The following is a 25,689-nucleotide window of genomic DNA, read 5'->3' as shown; positions in this document are numbered from 1 at the left end:
CTGGTGAAATGCAAGCTTTCTGGGTCAGTGACTTTTTGGGGGTTTTTTTGATGGTGAATAACAGGCCATCTTTTATATCTGGTGAAATACTTGTCAGGTTCTCAGCAGGTTAACAGTCTCTGTATGTTTTGCTTTGAAGTAGCACGGGGTTGGAGATCCAAATAGACTATAGTACTACAGTGATGAAATTTTCCAAAGGTTACACCATAGGGAAAAAAAAAAACCCAAACTTGGCTGCTAGTTTAATCTCAGCTGAAGCTCCCAAAGTAAACCCAAACTGTAAATCTTTTTTGGAAAGCCCACAGTATGAGGAAATATGCAAGTACAGAACAATCTCTTTGACCCTCAGATTGCTGCTCCCAAATATCACCTTTCTCTTACCCCTGTTAAATTTGAAGGTCAGAGCAGACGCATCCAAGTGCTAGTCCCAGCCAAATGCTGAAAAAACAAAGAGAGTGTACAGTTAGGCTCCAGAGAAAAAGTCAGAAGTTGGTGTTTTCTCAGCCCTAGATATGATGTCGTTATTCCCATAAATTGGAATATACATTGAATTAGAGCAGTAGAGAATAGTGCTTAACGGTTGTGTGATGCTTAGGGAGGGAAGAAAACGTTACAGGAAAATACCCCTGCCAGGAAGACCAAAAAGATCAAATGGAAAAAAGGAAAAAAAAGCTTTAATTTATCTGATCCCAGAAATAATGGTATTTGTTGCAAAGACTATACAGTATGATGTTTGGTGCTCTGGAAGGTTACCTTGAGTATCTAAACTGACTTGATTCTGGCTGGTAGGACACTATAGCCTACTGTTTTGTAGCTTATTCTTTAGCTGAGTGGCTGGTGTTCCCCAAAGCTGAAAACATTCATGGTCTGCAGAGGCAGTTGTTAGATCAACACTGAACTAGATAAAGTATTAAAAAGTAAGTTGCCTGCTGTTTGCATTACAAGCTTCAATGTCAAAACATATATTATCATTCAGGGATGAGTACAATTGCATCATACCTCTGGGGAAAAAGCAAAGGACTTGTATCATTTACCTGTAAACTAAGCCTCACTTTGAACATCAGTAACTTTCACCAGCTTTTCTTTTACTGTGTTTTCAAAAGCTCAGGAGCTCAAGAGATTTGGGTATTTCTATATTCTATTACATAGACTAATATATTTCATTAAACAACATGGAAGCATCAGCTTGGACCTTGCAGTTACAATAATAAATGCTGTCAACATGAACACATGGGAAAGTCTGGATTCAATTAAAATTCCACTCATTTTCTGAACCATGGAAAGCCAAACCCAGTACTCAGATTTTGGTGTACTTTTGCAGCTGTTCATTAGTTTTTCTTGTGTAGAAAGTAGGCATAATTTTGTTTCCTTCCCTAGTTAGAAAATGTCCTATTTCAACTATAGCTTGTTACAATAAATACGTAAGTAAATGCATGTGCCAGTGGGAAGAGAAAATCTAGAGCAAGTTTGTCTATTACAAACCACCTCCTTAACATTCAGTGGGGTGTAGAACAAAGCAACCTCCAGACCTTGAGGTTGAAAAGTGACATGACTGGAGCTCTGCATTCCCATCCCCTCTCCCAGCACAGATGTCCTCAGCTTTCACGTCTTAAGCACCAGTTGATGCTTGAGGTGTATTTTCCAAAAGTCTAAAGTATTCCCTATGAATGAAGTTTGAGACATCTAAAGTTTAAATTTAGAAATGTATGTTTTTTAACAGCTGTGATACCTGAGCCTGAAATGTGGCCATGTTTCACCAACCATTATCTGATATTGTGCTAATTAGGACGTCTCGGTAGGCCTCACAGTATATCAGATCAGAAGTGCCATATTCAATCTGTATCAGCAATTTATGATTTAGACAGCTATATGGGAAGTCCAAATTTCTGTCCCCTCAGCTACTTTTGGCCAGTAACTGCAGAAGCAGCCTTCTGGATATAGGTAATTTATGGTGCTCTGCAGGGATACTCTGTCACCAGTCTGAAGAGCAGAATTGAGCTGGGAGTGGAAACCCCTAGTTGGCACTGGAAAAATCTTTGACCACAAATCGGCAGGGAGAAGCATAATGCTAAAGAACAAATTCTGGTCTATAGAGCATAATTATTCATTATTAATAATTAATAATATTCATTATGTTAAAAGCATTCTTAATAGATTAGAAGGGAGGCTGTAGTTTTTATAAAATACATTTCACAACTGCTATGAAAGCACAATTTCAGCTGAAAATACAGGATTTTCTGCATTCCTCCACATGACACACACTCAAGATAGATTTGCCTGTGATGAGGAATTGCCACAGATTATCGCAGACACATAGTTTCCTCGCAATTTACCTTCCATCTTCTTTTTGATATGTATGTAATAATCCAGGTAAGAAAGCTGATACCTCAGGTTTCCTCTTGTTTAGTAAGATTAGATATAATTAATCTCCGAGAAGATATATGTGAGATCATGATACCTCATGGTATTAGCAAAGATACAAAATTTTTCATAAGAAGTAGTTTTAAAATATCTTGACTATTTTCAAAATGAAAGAAAGTGAAAGGTGGAGCTCTCAGCCTGAAGAAGTTATTCTTCTCTTGGTGCTGGGAAATCTCTCCAGAAATAAAGGTTTTTTTGTTGTTTTTTTTTTTTTAATTTAATAATCTTTTCATGAGGCATATCAGATGTGGAAGAAGGATTTCTTCTGCCTTTGAGAAGTGTGATGCCTTTGAATTGTACAGAATTTGTCTGAGGACTGTAGCTGCAAAAAAAGTAGTCATACCTCATAATGGCGTTAGCTTGCTTTTTGTTAACACTGTAACTAAAATAGGAAGGCAGAACAAGATGTGTGTGGAGAAATGCCATGAAGTCTTAGTGAATTTAGCTGCTTGTATCTTATGCTTAAGTACTGTCCTAAATCACGAGAGAAATGTGAGTTTGGTGAATATTAACATTGTCTTATTTTTCATACAAAAAAATAAATGTTGCAAAATATAATTTTAGTTTTTCTGGTCCTAAAATCTAGGGATAACACAGCAAAGTGGTACTAGAAGCCTTTCTTGCAGTTTTCCTTATTTGTCTGGTCTCTGCCTTTGATATTAATCTTAGAGTTCTGTAAAAAATTATATTTACTTGGGCATATTTTTTCATAAAGGAGTTCCATATATTTTCTGGAAAGAAAGAATTGTATTTTATTACAGTCAGTAGAAACCTTAACTTATGTATCATGGAACAAGCAGCAATTAGACATTAATTATATCTTTGACCTGACTAAAAACTGGTCGTATCCAAACCTGAAAGTGAAAATGAGCAGATCTACACCTGAAAAGATTTTTCTGTGTTGGGATGTGCTAATTGGGACAATAAGTGACGGTGTCTTTGTGTCATGATCTCTTTCAGTTACGTGAAGAGTTTGACCGGGGCATAGATGTTGTATTAGACGAAGAGCACAGCATTCATGATGTTGCTGCTTTGTTAAAAGAATTCCTGCGTGACATGCCTGACCCGCTTCTCACCAGAGAACTTTACACACCTTTCATCAACACTCTCTGTGAGCTCTACAGCATCTTGGTTTACTGATTCTTCAAAAGCTTACTTCAATTCATTGATCTCTACTAACCGTATTTCTATTCTTCTGTACATCTAATACTCTAGCTTTTATTTGCTCCAAATATTTGTGTAGTATAAATTTGCTGAAATCTTTCCCTGGTTTTCTTACTGGTTAAGTATAGCCCAGAAAACTAGAACAAGAAAGATTTAACTTGTTATACCTATTTTTGCATTTGTATATAGGATATAATTTGTACTGTCTTTCAAATCCTGACCTTTTCGTTGGTTCAGACTCACATTTCAATCCTGGTATCTTAGCACCATTAAATGCTTTTAAGTTTTAAAGCTGTTCACTGACCTAAATTCCAGTCCATCCTCGAAAACTAGTTTCAAAAGCTGAAGTTTCATCATAGTTAATGGTCTTCAAAGCCACCCTATGAAATACTCCCAAATGTGCTGCCTGAGACCCGAGTGTAGGCTATCAGAGGTCTGGGAAAAAGTAAAGTTGGACTCTTCAAACTTTAGCTGCTGCCTAGTATGTGTTCTTCAGAGTTTTTCTAGCCCTCATGTCTGAGATCCTGCCTTTGTCCCACCTTTGTCACTAGCTGCCATTGCATTTTAGATGGCTAAAGTGATGGTGGCTGCAGAACATCCTTCATATCTCTAGTTGCTTTTCCAGTCTCCCTGTTACTTCTGCAAGATGTGAAATTGTAAGAAAACCCATTTAAAATGGCTAAGGCATAAACCTGACAGCATTGCTTCCCAACAGTGTCCCATATATACCTGTAGCTCTACCTAAATAAATTTAGTAAGTAGATAATTAAGCAGAATTATTGTGTACAGTGACAACAATGGTGTGTGCAACATGGATTTTTCTCTTTGAGAAAAGTTCCTATGAATCTGTGAGCAAAAAGTTGACCAACCAAGGCAAAAATCCCATTATAGTATTTGTTATACTTTTGATATGTCCTTAGAGTTTTACCTTTTTCTTCTGACTTTATAAGTAAAGATCCTTAAACAAAGCTATTCTTACACTTTTCTTTGGGGTGGTAATAGTATATTTGTTCTGATTTTAGGCTAGTTGGAGTGATTTTCTTAAAATCCAATTTTTTCCCCTCTTAGTATTAGAGCCAGATGAGCAGCTAAGCACCTTACAGCTTCTCATTTATCTTCTACCTCCCTGTAACTGCGATACCCTGCACCGGCTGCTGCAGTTCCTTTCCACAGTGGCTGGTCATGCAGAAGACACCACAGACAAAGATGGCCAAGAAGTAAGTCCTAGTCACTTGTGTCCTTTGACTTTGCTTAATTCATGATCTGAAATGAGATATTTAAAACTGTGAAAGAAACACAGTGGTGGCATACCCTTGAAAAATTGAATAGATCTCATACTATTGCTGACAGATTTGCCATTTAGTTGTTTACTGTGTTCTTAGGGATGTGAAAATGTAATTTTCATATGACTTAATCAGTGAAGCATCTACCACTTCCTTTGGGAGATTCACAGCATCATAGACCTTGTTGTTAACTTCTAATGTTATTCGTCCTTACCCACTACTCCCTCTTCTTTTATCCTATTATATTCTATAGACAAAAAAACAACAAAAAAAATGCAGGTAGTCAAGAGTATGCATTTTCATTCTCTTGTGTTTTCTTATATAACCTTTAGACATAGCAGTTCACTTCTTGGCTCCTTTTAGCTTTGCTGTGTGAACTGGGTAGTGAAGAATGAAAAGTAAGGGACAGGAGCTCCATCTGTGTCCTTGCAACTGACAAACCTAAACACTAATTGGAGTCAGGGTCCATCTTTGTTGTGTTTTTTCTGTTGCTTTTGGACCAAATCAAGAACACCCATAGCTGAGCGGCTGAGCTGTACTTCTGAACATTCATGTGTATGAATCTGCACCATTCACACTAGAGAAGATGAGAAAATCCAGGCTTCCCGTTTTCTACTAGAAAAATGCTTGAACTAGTAGCCTGCTTTGCCAAAGGTGGCGAATCTCTTAGCTCTGAGTGACATGGATACAGTCTGTCGCTGCTTGGCAAAATTGTACCAGTTTATTTGTGGGAAAGACTTCTCTGTCACCTAAATGGCAGTAAAGGCTACTTCTGAGGTTACCTCTGAGGCTCTTCTGAAACTCCTAGAGAATTTTGGCTTCCAGATGGAAAACCCTGATGAATTCTGTCACATTTGGACACCTTTTGCTGTTGGCTGGTTTTAACAATTTTCACTTTGGGACTGAGTTTTGCAGCATTTCTGCCTCAAGTCCTAGCTTTCAATGTGCCTTATGTGACTTCAAGGCCTATTTCACTTTTAAATCCATTTTAAATGCTTTTATTTCTGCCTCAGCAAGGAATTGATTAAATACCTCCACTGCTGTAATAGAATTTTTTTTTTAAAGTGGCTCATAACAATCTTACTGTGCTTAAAAGCATGTACAAGACAGCTAAGGTCGTGGTCCCTGTGGTTCTGCAAAGAGTTCTGTGTTGGTTCAGGAATATACCCAAAATGATCTTATTGCAGGACTAGAGAATGCTGCTTGAAAGAGTTAGTTTGGCCTGACAGTTGTATTAAAGACATTTTCATTCCCCTTAACCGTGCATCAGCTCTGCTACAGGTATTTTGGCAAGCCAAATGTATGTAAGCTGTCTCGACAGTATTTTAAGCGTCAGGAATATTAGGTGCAATTGGATATCTTTATAGATAATACAGTATTCTGCTTGCAATTATTTAAGCTATTCATGAATAATTAAGTGAATAAAGGCATACAGAGCAGGAGAAAGTGCTTTATCAGACTATTTGCTATCACTGGAAGGAAAACAGCCAGGGCTTTGGCACACAGGCCCTCTTCACAATTTCTTTCAAAAGCCCTTCTGTCACAAAGATGAAGATGGATGACTAACTTTATTAATATGTTTACAACATTTTTTTCAGGGATGCCCTGAGGCTGCCCTTAAGAAAAGACTTGCTGTTTGTACAAAGAGCCTGCACATGCAGATCTAGGCACAGCCGGAGGCTGCCCCTGGCACACTTGAGGCACTGCGTGCCTGTGCCTCATTGGTGGCTCATTACTCTTGCAGTGTTTAAAAAGCAGCTCACCCAAAAAACAGCCAGGTGCACAGTGGTGCACAAATAAGGGAGCGTACTGTACTCACAGTCATGCTAAGATGAACCTCTAAACAAAGGACCTACAGGTTTTTATGAGTGCCCATGCACCTACGTAGTGCACGTCTTTCCAAGATTACCCAGTAGTCCCACCAATAAAAGAAGCTCCTTTTACTGTTATCTCTATGCTGTCTAGTTGAGCTCTTTAAAAAACAAATCAGGTGCTGCCAGTGCACAGTCATAAGCTTGTCTAGAATATTTGGTAAATCCCCAAATAAAAATAAATACATGCTACTTTGAAAAGATTAGTTTTGTACCACTCATTTCTTCAAATGCTGATTTTACTGCCTCTTTTTGGTGCCTCTTTCTGTCCTTTTTAAAAATTAATTAATTTAAAGGTAACTAAAACAAATGAAAAGCAACTCTCATGTTTTTTGAAAAGCCTGCAAGAAATACTGCATCAACAGCTGAAATTCACTTACAGCCTTATGTAGTCAAACTGCTGGCATCTTCTTCTGCATTCCCAGAATAGCATCAAAGTGGAGACACAGACAGGAAGCACATGATCCCTGCTTTTTGCTCTGTTGAAAGAATAGAAGGAGAAAAAAAGTAGTCTAATCACAAATATGAGGATGACAATTTTCATTTAATAACCTGTATGACCTTTTTCAGATGATTTCTGAGTAGTCTAGTATGCATTCCTAGTCTCCTACTTCGTCCAAATTCAGGTCACTATTATTTCTTTAAGCAGAGTTATAAAAGTAGGAAAACAGTAAAAAAAACCCAAAAGCAAAACAAAAATCCACCCAAGTAAATATTTGGTATGTCCTAGGAAACAGGCAAAAAGGCAGGAAAATACTAATGAAAATAACAAGCATGCTGCTTATTATCTAAACTGTTTAAATGTGGAAAAGTATGTTTTTCCTCACTATATCTTTTTCAGATCATGTGTGCTACTGGAGAAAGCTAACAGTTTTCAGTATTTGTTCCTAAAAGACAGTAATATGCTGAGGTGGAGAAATAGGAAGGTTTCCCTGAGTTCAGAAGTATATCCCTGCCAAATTTCTGGAGAATTAAGGGCAAGCAGCACTTCCACTCTCTACTCTTCCAATCCACTTGAAAACGTGGCCAGAAAATCCACAGTGCCTGTTGCAGAGATGTCCAAACAGGGTGTTTCAACATTTCTAAGAACTGTTAATTTTTCATTTGACTACACTCTGGTTTTGATGAATGAAGCCTCTCTCAGATCAGGGGGGAGAGAACGAGTGTGTGTGTGTGTGTGTGTGTGTGTAGATACGTGTATATACATACCCGTATACATCAGACCCTGGAAGACCCCACCTCATTTGTATTCTGTTTTCTAGATTACTGGGAACAAAATGACATCACTTAACCTGGCTACCATCTTTGGCCCTAACTTGTTACACAAACAGAAATCTACAGACAAAGAATTCTCAGTTCAGAGCTCCGCTCGAGCTGAAGAGAGTACTGCTATCATAGCTGTCGTACAAAAGATGATTGAAAACTATGAAGCCCTTTTCATGGTAGGTGGATGTTTCTTCACATTACTCCTATCTATTTCTAAGTTAAATGGGGAAATGCCTGCTTGGTATTAAAGTAGACTAGGAGGAAGTAAATTGAGGAAACTGCACTAAATGTGGGTCCTAGAAACATAGAATGTTTGTGTTGAAAGGGACCTTAAAGATAATCCAGTTCCAACCCCCTTTCCCTGGGCAGGGACACCTCCCACTAGACCAGGTGTTCAAAGCCCCATCCGGCCTGACCTTGAACACTGCCAGGGATGGGGCAGCCACAACTTCTTTGGGCAATCTGTGCCAGTGTCTCACCACCCTCACAGTGAAGAATTTTTTCCTAAAATAATTAGGAATAGTTGGTAGAAATATTTTTGGTCAATTATTAGTAGAAAAAGTAATCTGTTGTCAAGGAGAATGCTTTGAATTAAACTATAGTGTTAAAAACTTGGAACAGTTTCTATGTAGATAAGAGTATCTTCCTTAGAAGATTTCTGTCTGTGGAAATGATGGGGTTGGCTCTTCACTTGTACACTGAACAATGTACCATCATTGCTCATTAGTTTTGAAGACAAGACTGAAAATAAACTTTTCACCTCTTGGTTTTGGAAGTCAGAGAGACAGTTTTTCTGCAGGGAGTAAGAGATTAAGGAACAGCCTCCCATACTGAAGACTTTCTTGCTGGTTGGATGGGGAGGAAGGACAAAGCTTTCTCGTTTGTCATTTGGGTAAGAGGAGTAAAACATGAATCTGAGTTATTCCTCAGTTCCTTTCTGTTCTCTTGCTGAGGTGAGGAAGTTCATAAAAAGGATGGTGACTTTGGATTTGCACATGTTGTTTACTTAAGATGTGGCTTAGTTAAATTGCATTCCTTGTGCCTAGAAGTTAACTGAACTGTTCATTCTGTGGCTTTATTTTTTCCTCTTTTTGTCTACGGAATTATAGGTCAGCTCAGTATGACTTGTTCCTGAGAGAGCCCTGCCCTCAGGTAGCAGATGCCAGTTAGACCTAGCAATGGGCACTATTCTGTCTTCATTTTAGGAGGCATACATGTCTAAAACAGTAGTCTAGAAAAGGTGAAAATAGCTTTGTTGTGTCTTGAAAGTAAGCAGCACTGTATGATACACTGAGGAGATCAGTTTCCAGAGCAAGAGGAAGAATACTGTGAAACTTTAGTGCTCCAGCAAAGCTGAGTGCTGGATACCTTGATGGGAGAAGGTGATCAAACCTGGACTGTAGGCATGTGGGACTGATGGTCACATAAGGGGAAGGTGTCTACCAGGTTCTAGCAGGGAAAAGAGAGTGAGAAAGCAGTCACAAGTTCTACCTATCAGTCTCAGCCCCAGATGAACTTCTTTGTGGTTTTCTGGTCTTTTCCATCAGACTGTATTGCCTTTCATTGTATCCTTTGCTTTATTTTTATTCTTGTTCCAGTGAGACACTCAGCAGTATTTATTTATTTATTATTATTATTTATTTTTTAATGCTTTTCACAATTCAGGAGAACATCAGGTGCTAATTTTCCTTCGACAGCAGGAAAAGAAAGGGACAGAACTACTCTTGTGCGAAGGTCTGCTGGCCCACAATGTGGATGACACTAGCAAGTGAAAAATAATGCTTGAAGTTTTCTTGTTGTTGTTTCTCTTTAAGAACATTTACAGCACAACCACATCTCCGCACATAATACTTAAGCACACATTCTAACTTTCAGTGTGGAAAAGGTGGGGCTTAGAGTTAGTCTAACCTGCATATAGTCTCTTTTAACTGTCATGGATTTTTTCCTTTATTCCTTTATCCCTTCAGTGCTTGCATTTTCATTGGAAAGTTAAACAAAATGTGGGGGGGGAAAAAGGAGGGTGGTTTTTTTTTGTTTTCCAGAGTAACTTTTTAGATTGTGGAGGAAGATTAGCATCAGGTTCCAATATGAAAGGCTAGCTGCATGTGAGAGAAGGACAAATCTATCACAGACACTCTCCTGAAAACTAAACTACATTCATGTGAAATGCATAAAAATGTCTTCCAGTTGAAGATCTCTGGGTGCTTTCCCTCATCCCATTGCCATAGTTTAACAAGCAACATGGCAAGTTCTGCCTGTTTTCTGGAGTAGTGTGTAGATTCACATATGATATTTGATCTGTAGCATTGTGTCAAATTGCTCATAGTTCATATTTTATAAAGATTCTACCAGAGTCTTTAATCTTTTTCATGTTTTCATTGGCAGCTTAGAGAGACTCATTGTATTCTGAAGATAATTAGCCCAGTGTATCATTTGGTAAGAAATGTATCAGAAGGAAAATACTTGTACATGTAATTGTAGTAAAACTCTGATCATTTGGAATCAGGCAGCAGCAGTTTGTTTTCCAAACCCATAAGAGTGGGGCCAGACCAGAGCTGCTGTTTGTACTTGACATTTATGCTACTTACAAAAGGAAAACATCTGGACTCAAGCATTCAGCTGTAGCTATAGCATACAGTGTATTGCTGCTAAGGTGTTTTTTTGTTTGGGTTTTGTTGTTGGGGTTTTTTTTCCCCCCCTGTTACTTTTGTGTGTGGGGAGGTTATAAAAATGATTGGCTTCAGCACTGAAACTAGAACATTTGTGAAATAAAACTTAGGAGACCAGGATGTGTTGTAACTCCCATACCACAATATCACAATGATTCTGATGCATTGGTGGGTTGGGAAGGTTCCGTTTGTCAGGACAACCTGGGAATGGTTTTATTAAGCAATTATTATTGACATCAGTAATATGCAAACATGTTGACTTCATATAGAAGATGGATTCTGATCTGGCTTCATTGAGGTTAAGGCCTTTCATATCCAATTCTCGTCTATTTCAGTGAGTCTTAGGGATTCATGAAAACATTTTATGGGAATGTACAAAGGACTGTTCTTTGCCAGTCTCTGAACTGTGCCCAGTAGCTGAATGTGGGGAGGCACAACTCAACCCCACTTTGTCTCACTGCCTTTGACTTGGCATGGAAGACAGGGAAGAGCAGCTTGATCATGCATTTTCATCTACAAGCACCCAAATCCAGGCCTGCTTCAAAGAAGCATGGAAATTTCTTATCTTTACTGTTAAAAGATACGTTGGCCTCCCCACTGCAGAGGCTGTCACATGCTGCCTCTCTGTGTCACATCAGTCAGTAGCAAGAGTCAGCACAAAGAAGGTACATCAAGTGTCTCTCCACCCTTCTGTATCTCAATAGATACGACTTATTTAACACCCAGCCTCAACATCTCAGAATGTCCACTACTCTGCTGCAGTCTTGACAACCCCAGAGGCTTCTGATCTGTCCCAGTATGTGCTCAACAGCTGTTATTTAATTAGCAGTGCCTTCACTTCCCTTCTGTCACTGAATTCCAAGTTCTCATCCATCTACCCAGCCACAACTGCCAGTTAAAAATTTAATTCAATAATAGTTATTAAAACTCTGTGACATCTTTCCGAGATACCAGTAGTTCTCTAAGTGTAAGTTTATAATTACATCCATAACATTTCTACATTTGCAAGTTAGTTACCTAAACTGAAGTAAATTGCTGCACAGGAGGAAATCCAAAACCCTTTCTAGAAAGGAAACCATCAGTACAAACCAAGTTAAGTATCATAGATTAATATAGATTATTCTCTCAGGTAAAAGTCCAATATCTCAATAGGACTGCTAGGTTTGGGTTTTGCAGATGCTTTCAGTTGGAACTGAACTTCCTGATGGAACTTTTTTGGATTCTTTTTTATGTGATGAGAGACTGATATATTTTTTTTTTCTAATAATGGAAAATACGGTCTTATTTTCCTGACAAAGTCTTCTCAGTAGATTCTTACAAGTTCATCAACTTAATATAAAGCTGAATAGACATACAGAAAGACATGGGTCCTGCTTTACCCTCAAAGTTTATGTGGAGTTTATGATACTGTACAGAAGGACTATCCAAACAGAGAAGTTGTAGCACACCAGGTTTCCAAATATGTACTCCTATGAAGAGAAGATAATTATTTAAACACAGGTATATCAATGAGCATCAGTAACATATTTTTTCCAGCTCAGAAGCTAAATACAATTTTCAGAAAAGTAATAGGTGGTCATACAAATTTTTCATAGAGAATTTGGATCAGTTTGAATTAAATGATGCATATCTTCAGTTATTTTCAAATTATTTCTGTTTTTAAAGAAATATGCCTTTTCTGTAACTTGACTCCCTAAATACCTCCCAAACTGAGGTATTTCCCTGAGGAATCTATTAGTAATTCTTTCCTATTTCCTAGGGAGAACAAGTGGCCCATGCAGGGTAACCTGAAGGTCAAGAGATTCGGGCTCTGACAAACTGCATCCAGAAGCATATTGTACAGTTAATGACCTCTTGCTGAGATTGTCTTCCCTCCAGCTTCATCTGTCATGAGTGAACCTGGGCTGTTAGTTCAAGTTTCTGAGATAGCTGTATCTAGCAGCAACTTAAGTTATCAAGTGTTTTGAAGGTTCATCTCCATCTAAAGTGCAATAAAGAGAGTTCGCAAATCGGAAGGCCAAACTCCAAAGATGAGGCAAATTCTGGCTGAGCCTGTGTCTACTGTCCGAAGTCCAGAGTGGGCAGGGATCCAACAGGACCCACTTGTAAACCTGAGTTATAGACAAATTACTCAAGTTCTGAATGAGCGTAAGCAGGAATTTAAATGCTTTTAGATCTCAGGATTTGGCCATGTGGATACCTGAACATTAATTGTTTATAAGGCAGCATTTAGAAAAATGTTAACCTTTGGCAGTTTTGCTGAAATGAAGCAATTTAAGAACTTCATAGATAGAATAATTACCATGAAACTTCCATATGAGAAGGATATAAGTAAGTCAAATGCCACAGAATATATGAAGAAACATTATTTTTCCTGTGTAATTACATTTCACATTATTTCAAAATAAGGACAGTTTCTTGGAATAGAAATTTGTAAATGTTCCCACATCTTTGAATAGGGATGTGAGGTGAGGACCTTAACTGAAGCTTTTGAGATTGTGATACATGAGTAATCCTACTGTTGCTATCAAACATGATACCTAACTGAATACCAATAGGTTGTTCAAGAGTAATCAGCATTTGACATTGTACACAGTGATTTTTAGTTCTACTTCACCTATTGTAACATGAAATTTCAAGATCTTTTTAAGTGGAAGCTTCTGAATAGTTATTTTTTTGTATATTCTCCATAAATGTACTGGTACTTGGTCTTTTATGTTAAGCATTGTATCAAAATTCATGTATGTGAAAGGTTATTAATCTCTATTTTCTGTTGTCTTCATAGGTTTCACCTGACCTTCAGAATGAGGTGCTTATTAGCCTATTAGAGACTGATCCAGATGTTGTGGACTATTTGTTGAGGAGGAAAGCTTCTCAGTCATCGTGAGTAATCTGTTTTTTCCCCTGTTTCTGCTGGGAATTTCTATCTCCCACTGGAAGTGTTCAAAAGGTTCTAGTTTTCCACAGCTCTTCCGCACTGTCTACAGTGGAGTAGAAATATCCTCCGCATTACACAGACTCTGCCAAAGAAATTATGACTCTTGTACAGTGTTTTCTAAAGACAAATCATTTCCCGATTCAGAGGAAAGATTGCGTTCTGCTGCAGAGAACAGAATGACATGTACTAAAAATATTCAATGCACTATTATCTGACAGGATGTATTCTAGTGATCTGCTGGTTCATGTCTTGGATTTGTTGTAATCTTCAGTAACGGGAGGAGTGTATTACACTGTCCTTGAAACACACCCTAGAGTGCCTTAACACAATCACAGCTAGCCCTTTGACCAGTTCTTTATTCTTTTCCTATTGTATGCACATAGGACATTCTAAACAAGTAAACTACCACAACACAAAGTTATGGAGACTCTTTGGATATTATTTAATTGTATGGTTTGTGGAAGACCTGAAGACAAAAAAAAAATAACACTGGTCACTGTTGCAGTTATGATACATAACATACTCCAGCTTTGTGTATGATGTATATATGCCTACACCTGTGTGCCTTAACACTGAGAATTTGTACATTATGATTAACAGGATTCCTGGCTTTCTTATGGGACACACAGTCATAGCATTTATTCTAGTGAATCTCAATGTCAAATCCCAAAATCACAAAATTTGAGAAGCTTGCTTTAGGTTATTTGTAAGAGGTTTCCTAGACTCTAAACTCTCTGGGACAGATTGGACTTTATCTTCCCGTGTGTGGAAATTGCCTAGTGCATTCAGAACATAATTAAAATTAATCTGTACAGTCAGCTATGATTTATTTTTTTTTTCTCTCCCTATGAACATTGTATAGTTGAAGGTAATGTGATAGTGTGCCTGACTTTAAAGAAAGAGTTATAAAAGAAGTAGTATAAATAAAACATGGAGGAAAAATCTTTCTTCAGTTATAAAAATTCAAAACAAAAATATGTGCAGAATATATAATATGTTTAAAGAATTTTGTTAGTTTGACTCAACCACATGAGCTCATAACATGCAGTAGCAAATTATCACAGATCATCTGATTTGTGGTAATTGTCTCTGTGTGTTTTCTTAGTATACCACAGACATGAAATAACTTCAGTTAGTTTGACTGACAAGTAACCATGTGTATGTTTAGATCTCACAACAAATGCAGGATAATTAGAGGTACATTAGCTGCCTTTTACACTTGTTTCACATTTACCATTAGCCAAGACCACAATTAGGAGAGAAACTGCAAATCACATGGCATATGGTAGTCTGTAGAGACTTCTTTCTTTAAGCTCTCAGTTTGGAATGACCATATTATTTCTAATGGAAGCTAATAAAAACTGTCATGTTGGATTGCAGTGTCTATATTAATGTAAAGACATACAACTGTATCTCACACGTGGCTACACATATCATTTGAGCATAAATTTGTCACAGATCATTGTGGGTGCAACAGATTATTGTTAGATCCTGTTTCCCCTAAATTAATTGACCTTTCCTTGAGCTTCCTTACTTTTCAGCCCGCATGCACACCTACAGGAGAAAATGGATCTTTTGTGCAAAGCTGGTTCCAACTGACAAAAAAGGTTTTGTAAGAAAAGGTTACAAAATCAGATAGGAAACATAGTTACACTAGTACCAATTTAATGTATTTTCAGTAATGGGCACATGAAGCACCACTGAGATAGGAAAACCTTACTATGTCATTTTTCTTCTACTCTACTGTCATGTAAGTGATTTATTCTTAATGTTAATGAGATTTTTTTCACTGTGATTGCGACTTCTTGGTTAAGATATCCCAGGCAATTAGAGGCAATGTTGCTTCGTGTTATTGCTAGGAGTGTGATGCTCTTAAGAGATGTATCTGTTTCAGAACATAATCTCAATTTTGAGGCTACATATTTGTTCGTTATTTTTCCTGTAAGAAATGTGAGGCTGCAGACAGCAAAGAGATGTTTTTCTTGATTTGATGAAAATGAGCTTCCAAAATCCATCCTTACTACTCTTGGAAATTTCCTGGTCACATGCCCAAGATCCAAATTCGGATCTGTGAAACAGAAAACTGTATATTCTTGAGACAAATCTTCATCACAAAAGCTAGTTGCATAGAGTAGAGTATGGAATCAACTTCAAGACTAATGTAATTTTAATTGCTCTGAAGGTCTTGCTTCTGCAATTGCCCTCACATTTCTGCTTTTGATGTCATTATAAATGCTTTCTTCACTCTCATCTAACAGAGAAAACACAATCTCTTTTCCTCCCCAGAGGAGGACAAGTCAGATGTTTCTCATCTTTCAGTTCTCTTAAGAGCTGTGTATTGTGAGTGGAGTGTCAGGGAGATTATAGAAGTTGTTCATGGTAAAGCACTAATTACCGTTGGCAGCAATCATGAAGTGTGCTTTTGTGGATGACTTCCAAACTCTTTTGTATGTTGGCTTGATGACAGTGGAATTTGGGGTTTCCAGCTGTAAGATGAAGCATCTTTAACACAAAAATAAAATTGTTTCTTATGATTATATCATGGTTAGTAGTCCTTTTAGAGTAAATGAGTTTCAAAGTTACAGAATTTTTTCATGTTTTCTCACGGTGATGATGGGGTTTTATCCATCGTAACCTGTGGTGTGAAAGTGAAGCCATACACTAGGCTATCCACTATGCGTAAATGCTTTTCAAAGCTGCAGAGGCTTCCTGAATGGAGTCCTTTACCCTATTATAGTAGCAACCATATCATAATCCTATAATAATCTGTTTTGTTGGTGGCACCTGTGTTACTCAAATATGTGTGGAAATTACTACTGCATGCTGCCAAGCCATTGCGCTCTGTATGATTTGCCTCTTGTAAGACATAATTGTTTTCCTACTCAGAGGCTTTAACATAGAAAAGGATTTCTGCCAAAAAACAGAAAGGGATTTCCTGTTTTGATGCCCTTGATAAAGAAAAGTAAGAATATCCCCAGTAGAACTAATTATTATTCTTAACATTTTTCCAGTTCACCCATGCAAGTAGACTGGTGGATAACATCAGTTCAGAAGAATGCCAGTTAAAAAGGAAAGCCCAAGACTCCTTTGCAGCATAGCTGATTTTTGTTTTGCAATCTGAAAATGTATTTTTAAACACATAGCATAGGTTCATTCTGCAGCTTTCAAATCTTTCCTTTTGTACATAACCACTTTTTAAATCTTTTCCTTAACATAGTTCATGACCACCAGGAAATACTTTACTTGCCTTCTCATTTCTCAGGTTTGATAGTACATGATCTTCTATTATTCTTTGTGGAAACCCTAATCTGCCCTTATTCATAGCCTGCATATAGGTGAGAGCATATCTTGCACAATATTTACATTTGCCTCCCAACTTAATTTTTCCTCAATGTGTGGGTAGAGAATTTCACAGGTATCCTGGGAAAGATGAATTTTGAATTTTAGTAAATATCCATCTGCTACTGAATTCAAGCCATAAAGCAGATACAGAAGTTTTGTTTCGAAGAATATGTGAGAATTCATTCTTTATTTGGAAAGAAGCAAGCCAAAATCTTTTGCAACTTGTGGGGATTTTTTTTTTGTTCATAAAGAGCATGGTAGAGCTGCAAATGTATGAAATCAATATTTGCAAATCTATGAGATCGATTTCCAGAAGTATGCAATCCATTTTGGTAGTCTCTTGTAGTAAGATTGACAGAATTCACAGGCATTTTCTTTTTTTTTTAAAGCTATTTTTTCTAAATAAATTTGAAATGTTATATATACAATTGCATCAGCTTACTAGCAGAAACTGTAAACGAGTTTAGAAACTTGAATATTTGGATCTTTCCAAAGATTTGACAGTTTCCATTGAGGTAAATTTTTATCAGAAGCTCTGTCTTGAGAAGAGATAGACTATAACAGATCATTCAAGGTAAGACATGAAATCAGTGTTTCACAAAATTCATGTTCCCATATTCTTTCATTTCCATCTCCTTTTCCCCTATTCCTTGTGTTACCTTGCCATGACTAGTTCATGGTACATCTCTTTCTTTGTCCTGTGGAACAGTTAGGTTTTGATCCTACAAAGGCTTACGAGTTATAAGCCTTATTGGTGTCACCGTTAGCACCGAGCATGTCTGTATGCTAACAGGGTGAGGTTTAGATGAGATTCAGTCTAGAAAGATGGAGAGAAAGACAGACATTTGATGATAGGAAGCCTACCAACATTTCTCCCTTTCTCAAGTCTTTCTGGCTCTTCTAAAATTCCCATCTCATCTTAACTCACACTCACCGCACAAGCTTTTTTGGAGCAGAGGAGGTCAGAAAGGAAGGACTAAGGGCCAAAAAAAGACAAAAACATATTTGTGATAGTATTGTACATACTTAAGAGGCAATAATAATGTGTGTGGCTGTTTAGGGTTTAGTTTACGTTGGACTCCACTTCAGATGAGAAGCTGGTATGGGAAATTACATAATTCAGTCGTGATTTACCCTCTCTTTTTCTTAATGACTCCCCAGCATTACCATACAAACTACACTGGGAATCCTGGGGTGCTGCTGCTTTGCCAAATGGCAGTTTGGCTTTTGAATTGGCCCTCATTAAGGTTCAGGATCAATTCAGTGATGGATTTCTTGCTAGGAGTTACAAAGGAGTATAATTAGTTAAGTTTATTCACAAGAGTTTATGGTTGCTTTTATAGTATGGGAAAAAAAAAAACAAAAACAAAACACTGAATAACATACTAATCATGATGTTGAGTGTATATATCTTATGTTTTGGGACATACAATATGTAAATCAGCCAGGAAAAAAAAACAACAAAAGCTTAAAGGTGGTGCTAAGTTTTATCATAATTTTTGTATTATGTAATAATAGTGTACTGCAGCTAGCCTGTTTTACCACTGCGTATTTATTTTCTTTCTTCAATTTTATTTCATTTGTCTGGAAAGAGGGTTATTGTTCCATAACAAGTAATGTGATTTGGCTGCTCACTCAGTTCAAACTGTCTTTGGATTTGACTCTGAGAAGGGCTGACCATAAGTACACATTTACAAGAATGAGCCTCTGTCATACCACATTCAGTGATGCATTCAGTGAAGTTACTGAGTGAAGTGTTTAACACCAGAAGCAAAAGATAAGCATCTAAGAAACAAAGATCAAGATGCAGAGGAACAGAACATGAGTAATAGAAATATAAATCAAGGAGGTCTTATAGGAAAATGTTTGTTTGCAAAGTATTTCTACGTGTTCTTTGGGAGGTTCAGTGACTCACGGATTCCTCCTATCTGCATAGTAAACTGCAAAAGCACAGGAAGTCTTCCTCAGTGTTCCCAACACATTTCAAAAGCGAGAGTTGTTTCAAGCACAGCCTTGGTTGTACTTTGGTGGTGGGTGTGTGTATTTGCCCTTTTTGCTTGGTCAAAATTAAATGCAAGCCTTGCTATTGGTGATTTAAAGGTGAAAGGGTAAAAAGTTTTAGAAGTTACCAGAAGAGCCAGTTGTTTGTTGTCCTCACCAGAAGTATGATAAATAGATCTGCTTGTCCCCCATTTACCTTCTGATGTCTCCAGAAGAGCATCCTTTTCACTGCTCGAGAGGCGAGCCAATGTTTTGATATCCCTACTTCAGAGTGGAAGAAGTGATTTTAGCATACTGCTTAGCATCAGACTAATCTTCCCTATCATGCCCTCAGATTTACTGTTGCAAGAAGCTAAATTGTCAAGGTAACATAAGGAATTGATTCACTAATTTCCTGTGGTGAACTGTACAGTTGTGTGGGGTTTTTTTGGTTGTTTTTTTGTTTGTTTTGTTTTTTTTTCATGACAGCAACATCTTTTGATTTTTAGTGGCCCCTGCTGGCCACTTCATGGTAAACGTTTTACTCATGAAAAATTCACATCTGTAGTGCTTCTGAAGTGTTTTAATTTCAGCAGCTGTGATCATGCTCCTGCATTATTTTATTTGTCTGATGTCAAACTGCACCTGTAGCTGTGAGCATAAGGCATTTTTCATTAACAGTAGTTTGTTTATCAAAATTTCTCAGGAGCCCTGAGACGCTGCGGTCGGAAGGTTCCTACTCCACAGGAGGAAGACATTCTTCCACAGACTCCAACAAAGCTTCAAGCGGAGATGTCTCCCCGTACGACAACAACTCTCCGGTACTGTCTGAGCGCCCACTGATGGCAATGCATGAAGAAGTTGCCCGCAGCCCAGATAAGCTGTACAAGGTACCTGAACAGTACATGCTGGTTGGACATTTGCAGCCTAAGACAAAGGAGAATTCTTCTGCATCACAGGCCGGAAAAGGTAGAGTACATCCTGCTTGTGTTCCTCCTCCTCAGTGGCTGATGGGAGTTTCTGAATTGAAAAGTTCAAATTTTGCATTATCAAATACCAGGATTTGAAGAGCAATAGTGTGAATAAACTTATAAAAATGGCTGACCAATGTCCCTGTTTTGTGTTGAGCCTGAAGGGTCTGTGCTCAGTCCTCCTCATTAGCTGCACCAGCTGTCAGGAATGCTCTTGGTATAGTATTTCTGAAAACTTGAACCTGTTTAGGAAAATAGAGCTATGTGTCTCTTGCTTTTCAGCCTGTCTGTGACAGCATGGTGAAGACTGATTTCTTAGTCCTGCTCCGCAGGACTGTAATACCTGCAAGATTATGGTCCTGACTTTGGAAAAATGTGAGGCTTTAAGATGCAAAGCTACAAATTTTCTACAGTTGAAAAGAATGACCTCAACACCCTCCCACTGGAGAACACAGCTGAGCTGTACAGCTTTGCATCTGCTACCAATTACATACCTGGCAGTACTAGTGCAGGGATCTGTAATTTCCATAGCTACCTAGGGAGTGCACACCTGAATGATTTCTTCTGTAAAGAACTGTGGTTTAAACTGATAGTTCACCAGCACTTCACTTTATTTTAAAAACAGTGAAAAAAAAAACAACCTTATATTCTTGAAACACATATTTAGAGAGCCAAACAGTAAGAACTTAATGCGTAGGGATGCAGTTAACTGTTTGGTGGTATTTTTAAAACCATTTCATTTCAGAGGTACTGGTTAGGCATTAATTCCCTTTGGAAATTAATTCCCTTTGGAATTAATAGGATTTAGACTATTATCTCAACTATATGCTTTATAAATACCAATGGGCATTTAACTTCTGTATTCAGTGTCTAAATCTCTGAATAGGCTTCAAAATTTTGTCAGGCTTCTATTATGAACAGGAAATTGCATTAAGTTTTATCATACTAAACCATCCTAAACCATGTTATGGACTTTAATATGCATCGCAGTGATACTGGACCATAACAAATTAGGAAATTCCTTTACTGCCAGGTGGAATCAGAAAAGGACATGAAACAGTTGTAATCCAGCCCAATGCTTGATGTGTGCATTTCATTAGATCCCTATTCTGTGACTTCACTGCAAGACCTGCAGCATCGCTTGGATTGATAGAGCATGCCTTACAGTGACCTCTGAGTCTGCCTAAGGGAGCTTTGCCATTTGGTCAACCTTCAGTTGCCCAAATCCTCCTGTTCTTGTGCAGATTCTCCCAACTGACTTCAGTAGTGCAGAGGACTTAAACGAAATTCTATGTTCCCTGCAAACTCAGGTGTTCTACCCATCCAGAGCTTACTGAATCCATCACAGGATCCAAGCCTGAAACAGCAAGTAACTGTGAACAAATAGGTTTCAGGTGTTTGTGTTAGGTGCTAGTAAGTCAGATGCTAGTGTACTTTCACAACTCTGATACCTTACATAAGGTTTTACCATTCTGTTTGTATGTTTCTAAATAATAGCTTTAAGAGTCTCATTGTTTTCTTCCTGCTCTTACTGCTATTTAGATGTTTCTGAAGATCATTTTGATATCTGGGGTACCTGGCATTCAACGCTGAAAAGTGGCTGTAGAGATTCTGCACTGACAGGTCAGTTATTTCTCAAGTTTTAAACCCAAATCTAGCAAAGACATAAACAATTCTTTGGTTTTGAGAAATCACAGTAAAACCAGTAGGAAAATTCACATTGTCCAGAGTTGGACTTTTAAAAGAAAAGTGACTAACCTTAACCATTCTGTGATTCTGCGGTTATAAAAATGTGTCAACATTTCAAACTATCACAACTTAATTTTAAAAAGTAGTTTAAAAATTTCTCTTTAAATAGTTTTATATTTTTCTAGAAGTTATTGGAAGGGGATTTGAGGGTTGCTGCTGCAGTGGCACAAGCACACGCTGTGAGGTTGGCAGTCCTGGGTGCTGACCCTGCCACTGGCCAGTCCCTGACTCATTCTGCATTTGTTTTTCTCCCATCTTCATCTACCTCACAGAGAAACTGAAACTAAAACACACCCCTGCTTTTCGAGCATTTGAAAGACACTAAGTGCTGTAAGGCTTTATGTCAGAGCAAAGTATTGGTCACTAGGTAATGTATTAGATATGGTTTAGATAGATATAGGGCTGCTGCTCCATATCCCCAGGTTTGGCCAGTGGTGAGGCTGATACACCTTCAGTCACATAACCTAATGATAAAAGTCACCATCCCTCTTTTACAGTATGATGCAATGGAAAAGCACTAACTTGTTAGATGCCACGTAAATGATTACACACTCTGATGTTGTCTTTCTGATTTTGGTCCCCAGGTTCTTATGGAAACATCTATGAAAGCAGCTTGTTGAGACCTGGACAGTGCTCTCTTTCTTATGGGAACCTAGCTGTGTGTTCTCCTCGGTGGCAGGGCAGCTCCTCTGAACTGGACACCAGCAGGCAGGTCATGCGAAGGAGCCAGACAACTGCTGCCATTCCTGAGTGTCAGCTTCATCCCACGGTGTCTCAGGTGTGCAGTAACCCACAAATCGAAGTCGGCAGTAGGAGTTCAGACCTGTCGCATTCGAAGTCGGAGCAACACTTGACTTTAAGCAGCGTGGAGGACCTCACTGAGCGTGACTCGAATGTGGTTTGTTCACAAAGCACAGCCAAGCCCTCCTACAGAAAAGAGCGGCCACCACCCCCTTACCCAGGCGCAGCAAAACCAAGCTCCGTGTTCTCACAGCGATCAAGTGTTTCTTCAACGTTGCACAATTTGTGGAGACTTCAACGCCAAGAAAAAAGTTCAGGGACAAGAGCAGCTGGAGGACCACCAGCCAAAGCCCCTGACCAGGTCACCTCCAGGCAGGAGCGGCTGGCCCCACACACCCAAGCGGGTCATATCTGTTCCACAGCACCTCACAGTCAGAACAGTAAGAATGTTTCAGAGGCAGACTGGCATGACTGGCAAAGGGAAAGGTGGCAAATTTGGGAGCTATTATCAGCTGATAACCCTGATGCCCTCCCAGAAACCCTTGTATGATCAGACTCTGCAGAACTCCCAGTACCTGGACCCCTCCGTCTCACAGGAAAACAACCGTGACATTGGAAAATGGGGAGGGCTTCTTTGTTTTATACCAACTGAATTGCATATACTTTTTTTAAACTTTGTTCACTTTATTTTCTTAACAGCACTGTCAAGCAGTCCATTTACAAATGCATTATGTTCCTGTTTTTCAGCAACCTTTTCAGATAAAACCATGAAAAGATGAAAATTTTAGTCCAATAACTCCGTTTGCATATGCTGTGTATAAGATAAAACCATTGCTTTGATGTTGCTAAAACGTATTTATATATCTGCAGTTCTGATGATTGTATATTCTGTAATGGGTATTGTATGATAATCATGTGTTATGTTTTCATATACAGATGTCAATCAACCATGACTGCTTTTTTTAAAAAGTCACTGCACTTACATTACCGTGGTATGCATTGGAATTCTATAGAAAGTGCACAAGCTGGTTTCTGTGCTTATATAAAAAAAAACTGTTAAAAGGAGAAGTTGTCCTCCTTTTCACTGCCTATTGAAAAACACTAAAATAGAGTGGAACATGAAAAGCCATATATTTTATAAGGGTAGTAGTGAGCTTAGAGGGGGAAATACCAAATATTTTTTCTTATAAATATATTTGCAAACAAAATTAAAATTTGATAGAAGATTGTAAAAATGTGTTGTTTTTTTATTTTCAGATTCTGATAGGAAGCAGCTCAGAGAATCAACTAAGAGCAAGGCCGTGCCTAAACCAACTACGGGTGTAGTGCAAAGGTCTGCCCTTCCATTCTAGATGAAAACCGATGTTATGTATACAGGATAACAGGATATAATATATATATTTATAAATGTACAATTTTCTGTCTTGTTCTAAAACAATAAACTGGAATCCAAATTTTAGAAAACCAAACCAAATAAATAGAGATGTGGAGCAAATGAGGAAGAATATGGCTTTGCAATAATAAAGCTTCAGCATTGAGAAAGAGAAAAAAAAAGACCTATAAAAGGAACCACACAGTTTTGGAAAATAACATGACATCTGGAGAAGTTCACAGCTGCGTTTCAGTAAATATTGTGCCAAATTCTGGGTCAACAGTACTTCCTCAGTAATTGTATGTTGCGTTGTTAAATGTTGCCGTTTTATACATGCTCTGGTGGTTTTAAATTGCAAAATTGTTTGTGGCCAGCAGGTGGCAATGTACTTCAGTCTTTCCAGAGAAAAATCTTTTTATCACTTGATAAGGGAAAGTGTATCATAGCAAAATAATTTTATAAAATGCATTAGTCTTAATTTTAATGAAGTTGAAGACTTATTCAGCAATGTTGTCTTTAAGTTCTATCTTGTGCCAAACTGATGGAATAAAACGTTAAGCAAAATAATGAGCATAATTTTTGCTCCTTTTTTTGAAGTAAGGTTTATGTAAAAATTGATGTGGTTTTATTACATTCTTGAGTATCTCTGTCAAAACCAGCTAAAAGGCTTCGGAGCTTAAGGACCACTTTTAAATACAACTTAAATATATAAGATCTGAATTTTTACTTGAGTCTTAGGCTTAAAATCCATCATATAAAGAATCTAACCATCATATCTCCATTTCCCAAGTAAAGCTGTAAGAGAAAAACACCAACCCAAATAGAAAGGGGCAAAGTATGGCCTTTGACTATTGTAGTACTGTCAGGCCGGGCAGCTTTTCTTAGGAATACTGCAACTAGAATAAATCTCAGTTCTTTTCTGGTGCTTGCAAGGCTTTTCCACATACTATCTTGATATGAAAAGCGGTAGGAAAAGGTTCTTGCATGTAGCTTGTTGCAGCAGCAGCTCTGTGTCAATTAATAAAAAAAACCCAAAACAAAACAAAAAGCAAACCCACCAAAACCCAACCCTAACCGAAGTTAAGAAAATAATGAAATATAAGGACAAAATTAAGCTCTCAAAAAAAATCTTCACAATTTGATCTTGTCTCAGTATTATCCCAGGCTTGATACAGAATTGCTACAGGGAATTAGATCCCCATAATAGTCCTGAAAACCAGGCAGAGTGTAAATCCCACTGCAGAAGATACTTTGTTCACTAGATGTCCATCTCTGCATTGTAAATCCCTTTCTAAATACAGAAGCATCTGTGTGCTTTCAACTTTTTGAGTGAAAGGTCTCTAATGATTATTCAGCCTCATAAAGAGCTTGCTTTTTGCCAGTATCTCACTCTGTATATCTGTGTATATATGTGTATATTACCATCTATATAGAATTTATGCGAAAACAGAGAACAAAACCCAAGACCACTGCTGGAGGACAACCGTGTCTGCACACATTTCAATATACAATTGCTTGGAAGAAAAGAGGTATAGAATAAATTCTGATGAATTAAAGTAACACTTGCCAAGACTACATCATTTCTGTCTGTTCATTTGAACAGGACAGAGGAAATCTATCATGAGCAGGTTAAGGATGATGTAATCCTTACTTGTACCTCTTTCCATGCTGAAATGACTGACAGTTTCTTTTGATGTCTTGTTCATATTTCACAAGAAATATAGCTGTGAAAGCTTGTTTCTGGTTTTATTTTAGCTGTTAGATCTGTGTGGTTATTCAATTCTAGATCTCTGTGATGTTTTCCTTCCTATGACACATGCTCTTGTACAGCCATAATATTCCTCTTGCAGGGAAAGTCCATAACATGGAGATATCAAAGCTTTTTCTCTGATTCTTTCCCCTGGGACCAGCTTTCCTATCGT

General features: G+C 37.9%; 1 protein-coding gene across 2 annotated transcripts in view; it reads left to right on the top strand.

The window, feature by feature from the left end:
- The window catches only part of ARHGAP6 (Rho GTPase activating protein 6), a 322,604-nt gene extending 297,285 nt beyond the window's left edge, over positions 1-25,319 (top strand). For both annotated transcript variants that reach the window (XM_013129608.3, XM_031051180.2), the window contains exons 7-13: positions 3,382-3,532; positions 4,654-4,802; positions 8,002-8,181; positions 13,460-13,557; positions 19,641-19,903; positions 21,448-21,528; positions 22,239-25,319. In XM_013129608.3, coding sequence (XP_012985062.2) covers positions 3,382-3,532; positions 4,654-4,802; positions 8,002-8,181; positions 13,460-13,557; positions 19,641-19,903; positions 21,448-21,528; positions 22,239-22,945 — 1,629 coding nt within the window. In that variant the 3' untranslated portion in view covers positions 22,946-25,319. The remainder of the gene's footprint in view (positions 1-3,381; positions 3,533-4,653; positions 4,803-8,001; positions 8,182-13,459; positions 13,558-19,640; positions 19,904-21,447; positions 21,529-22,238) is intronic.
- Positions 25,320-25,689: the final 370 nt, after the last annotated feature.

Source organism: Melopsittacus undulatus, chromosome 2, assembly GCF_012275295.1.
Source record: "Melopsittacus undulatus isolate bMelUnd1 chromosome 2, bMelUnd1.mat.Z, whole genome shotgun sequence".
NCBI classification, from domain to species: domain Eukaryota; kingdom Metazoa; phylum Chordata; class Aves; order Psittaciformes; family Psittaculidae; genus Melopsittacus; species Melopsittacus undulatus.
This window is presented reverse-complemented; position numbering and strand designations above follow the sequence as displayed.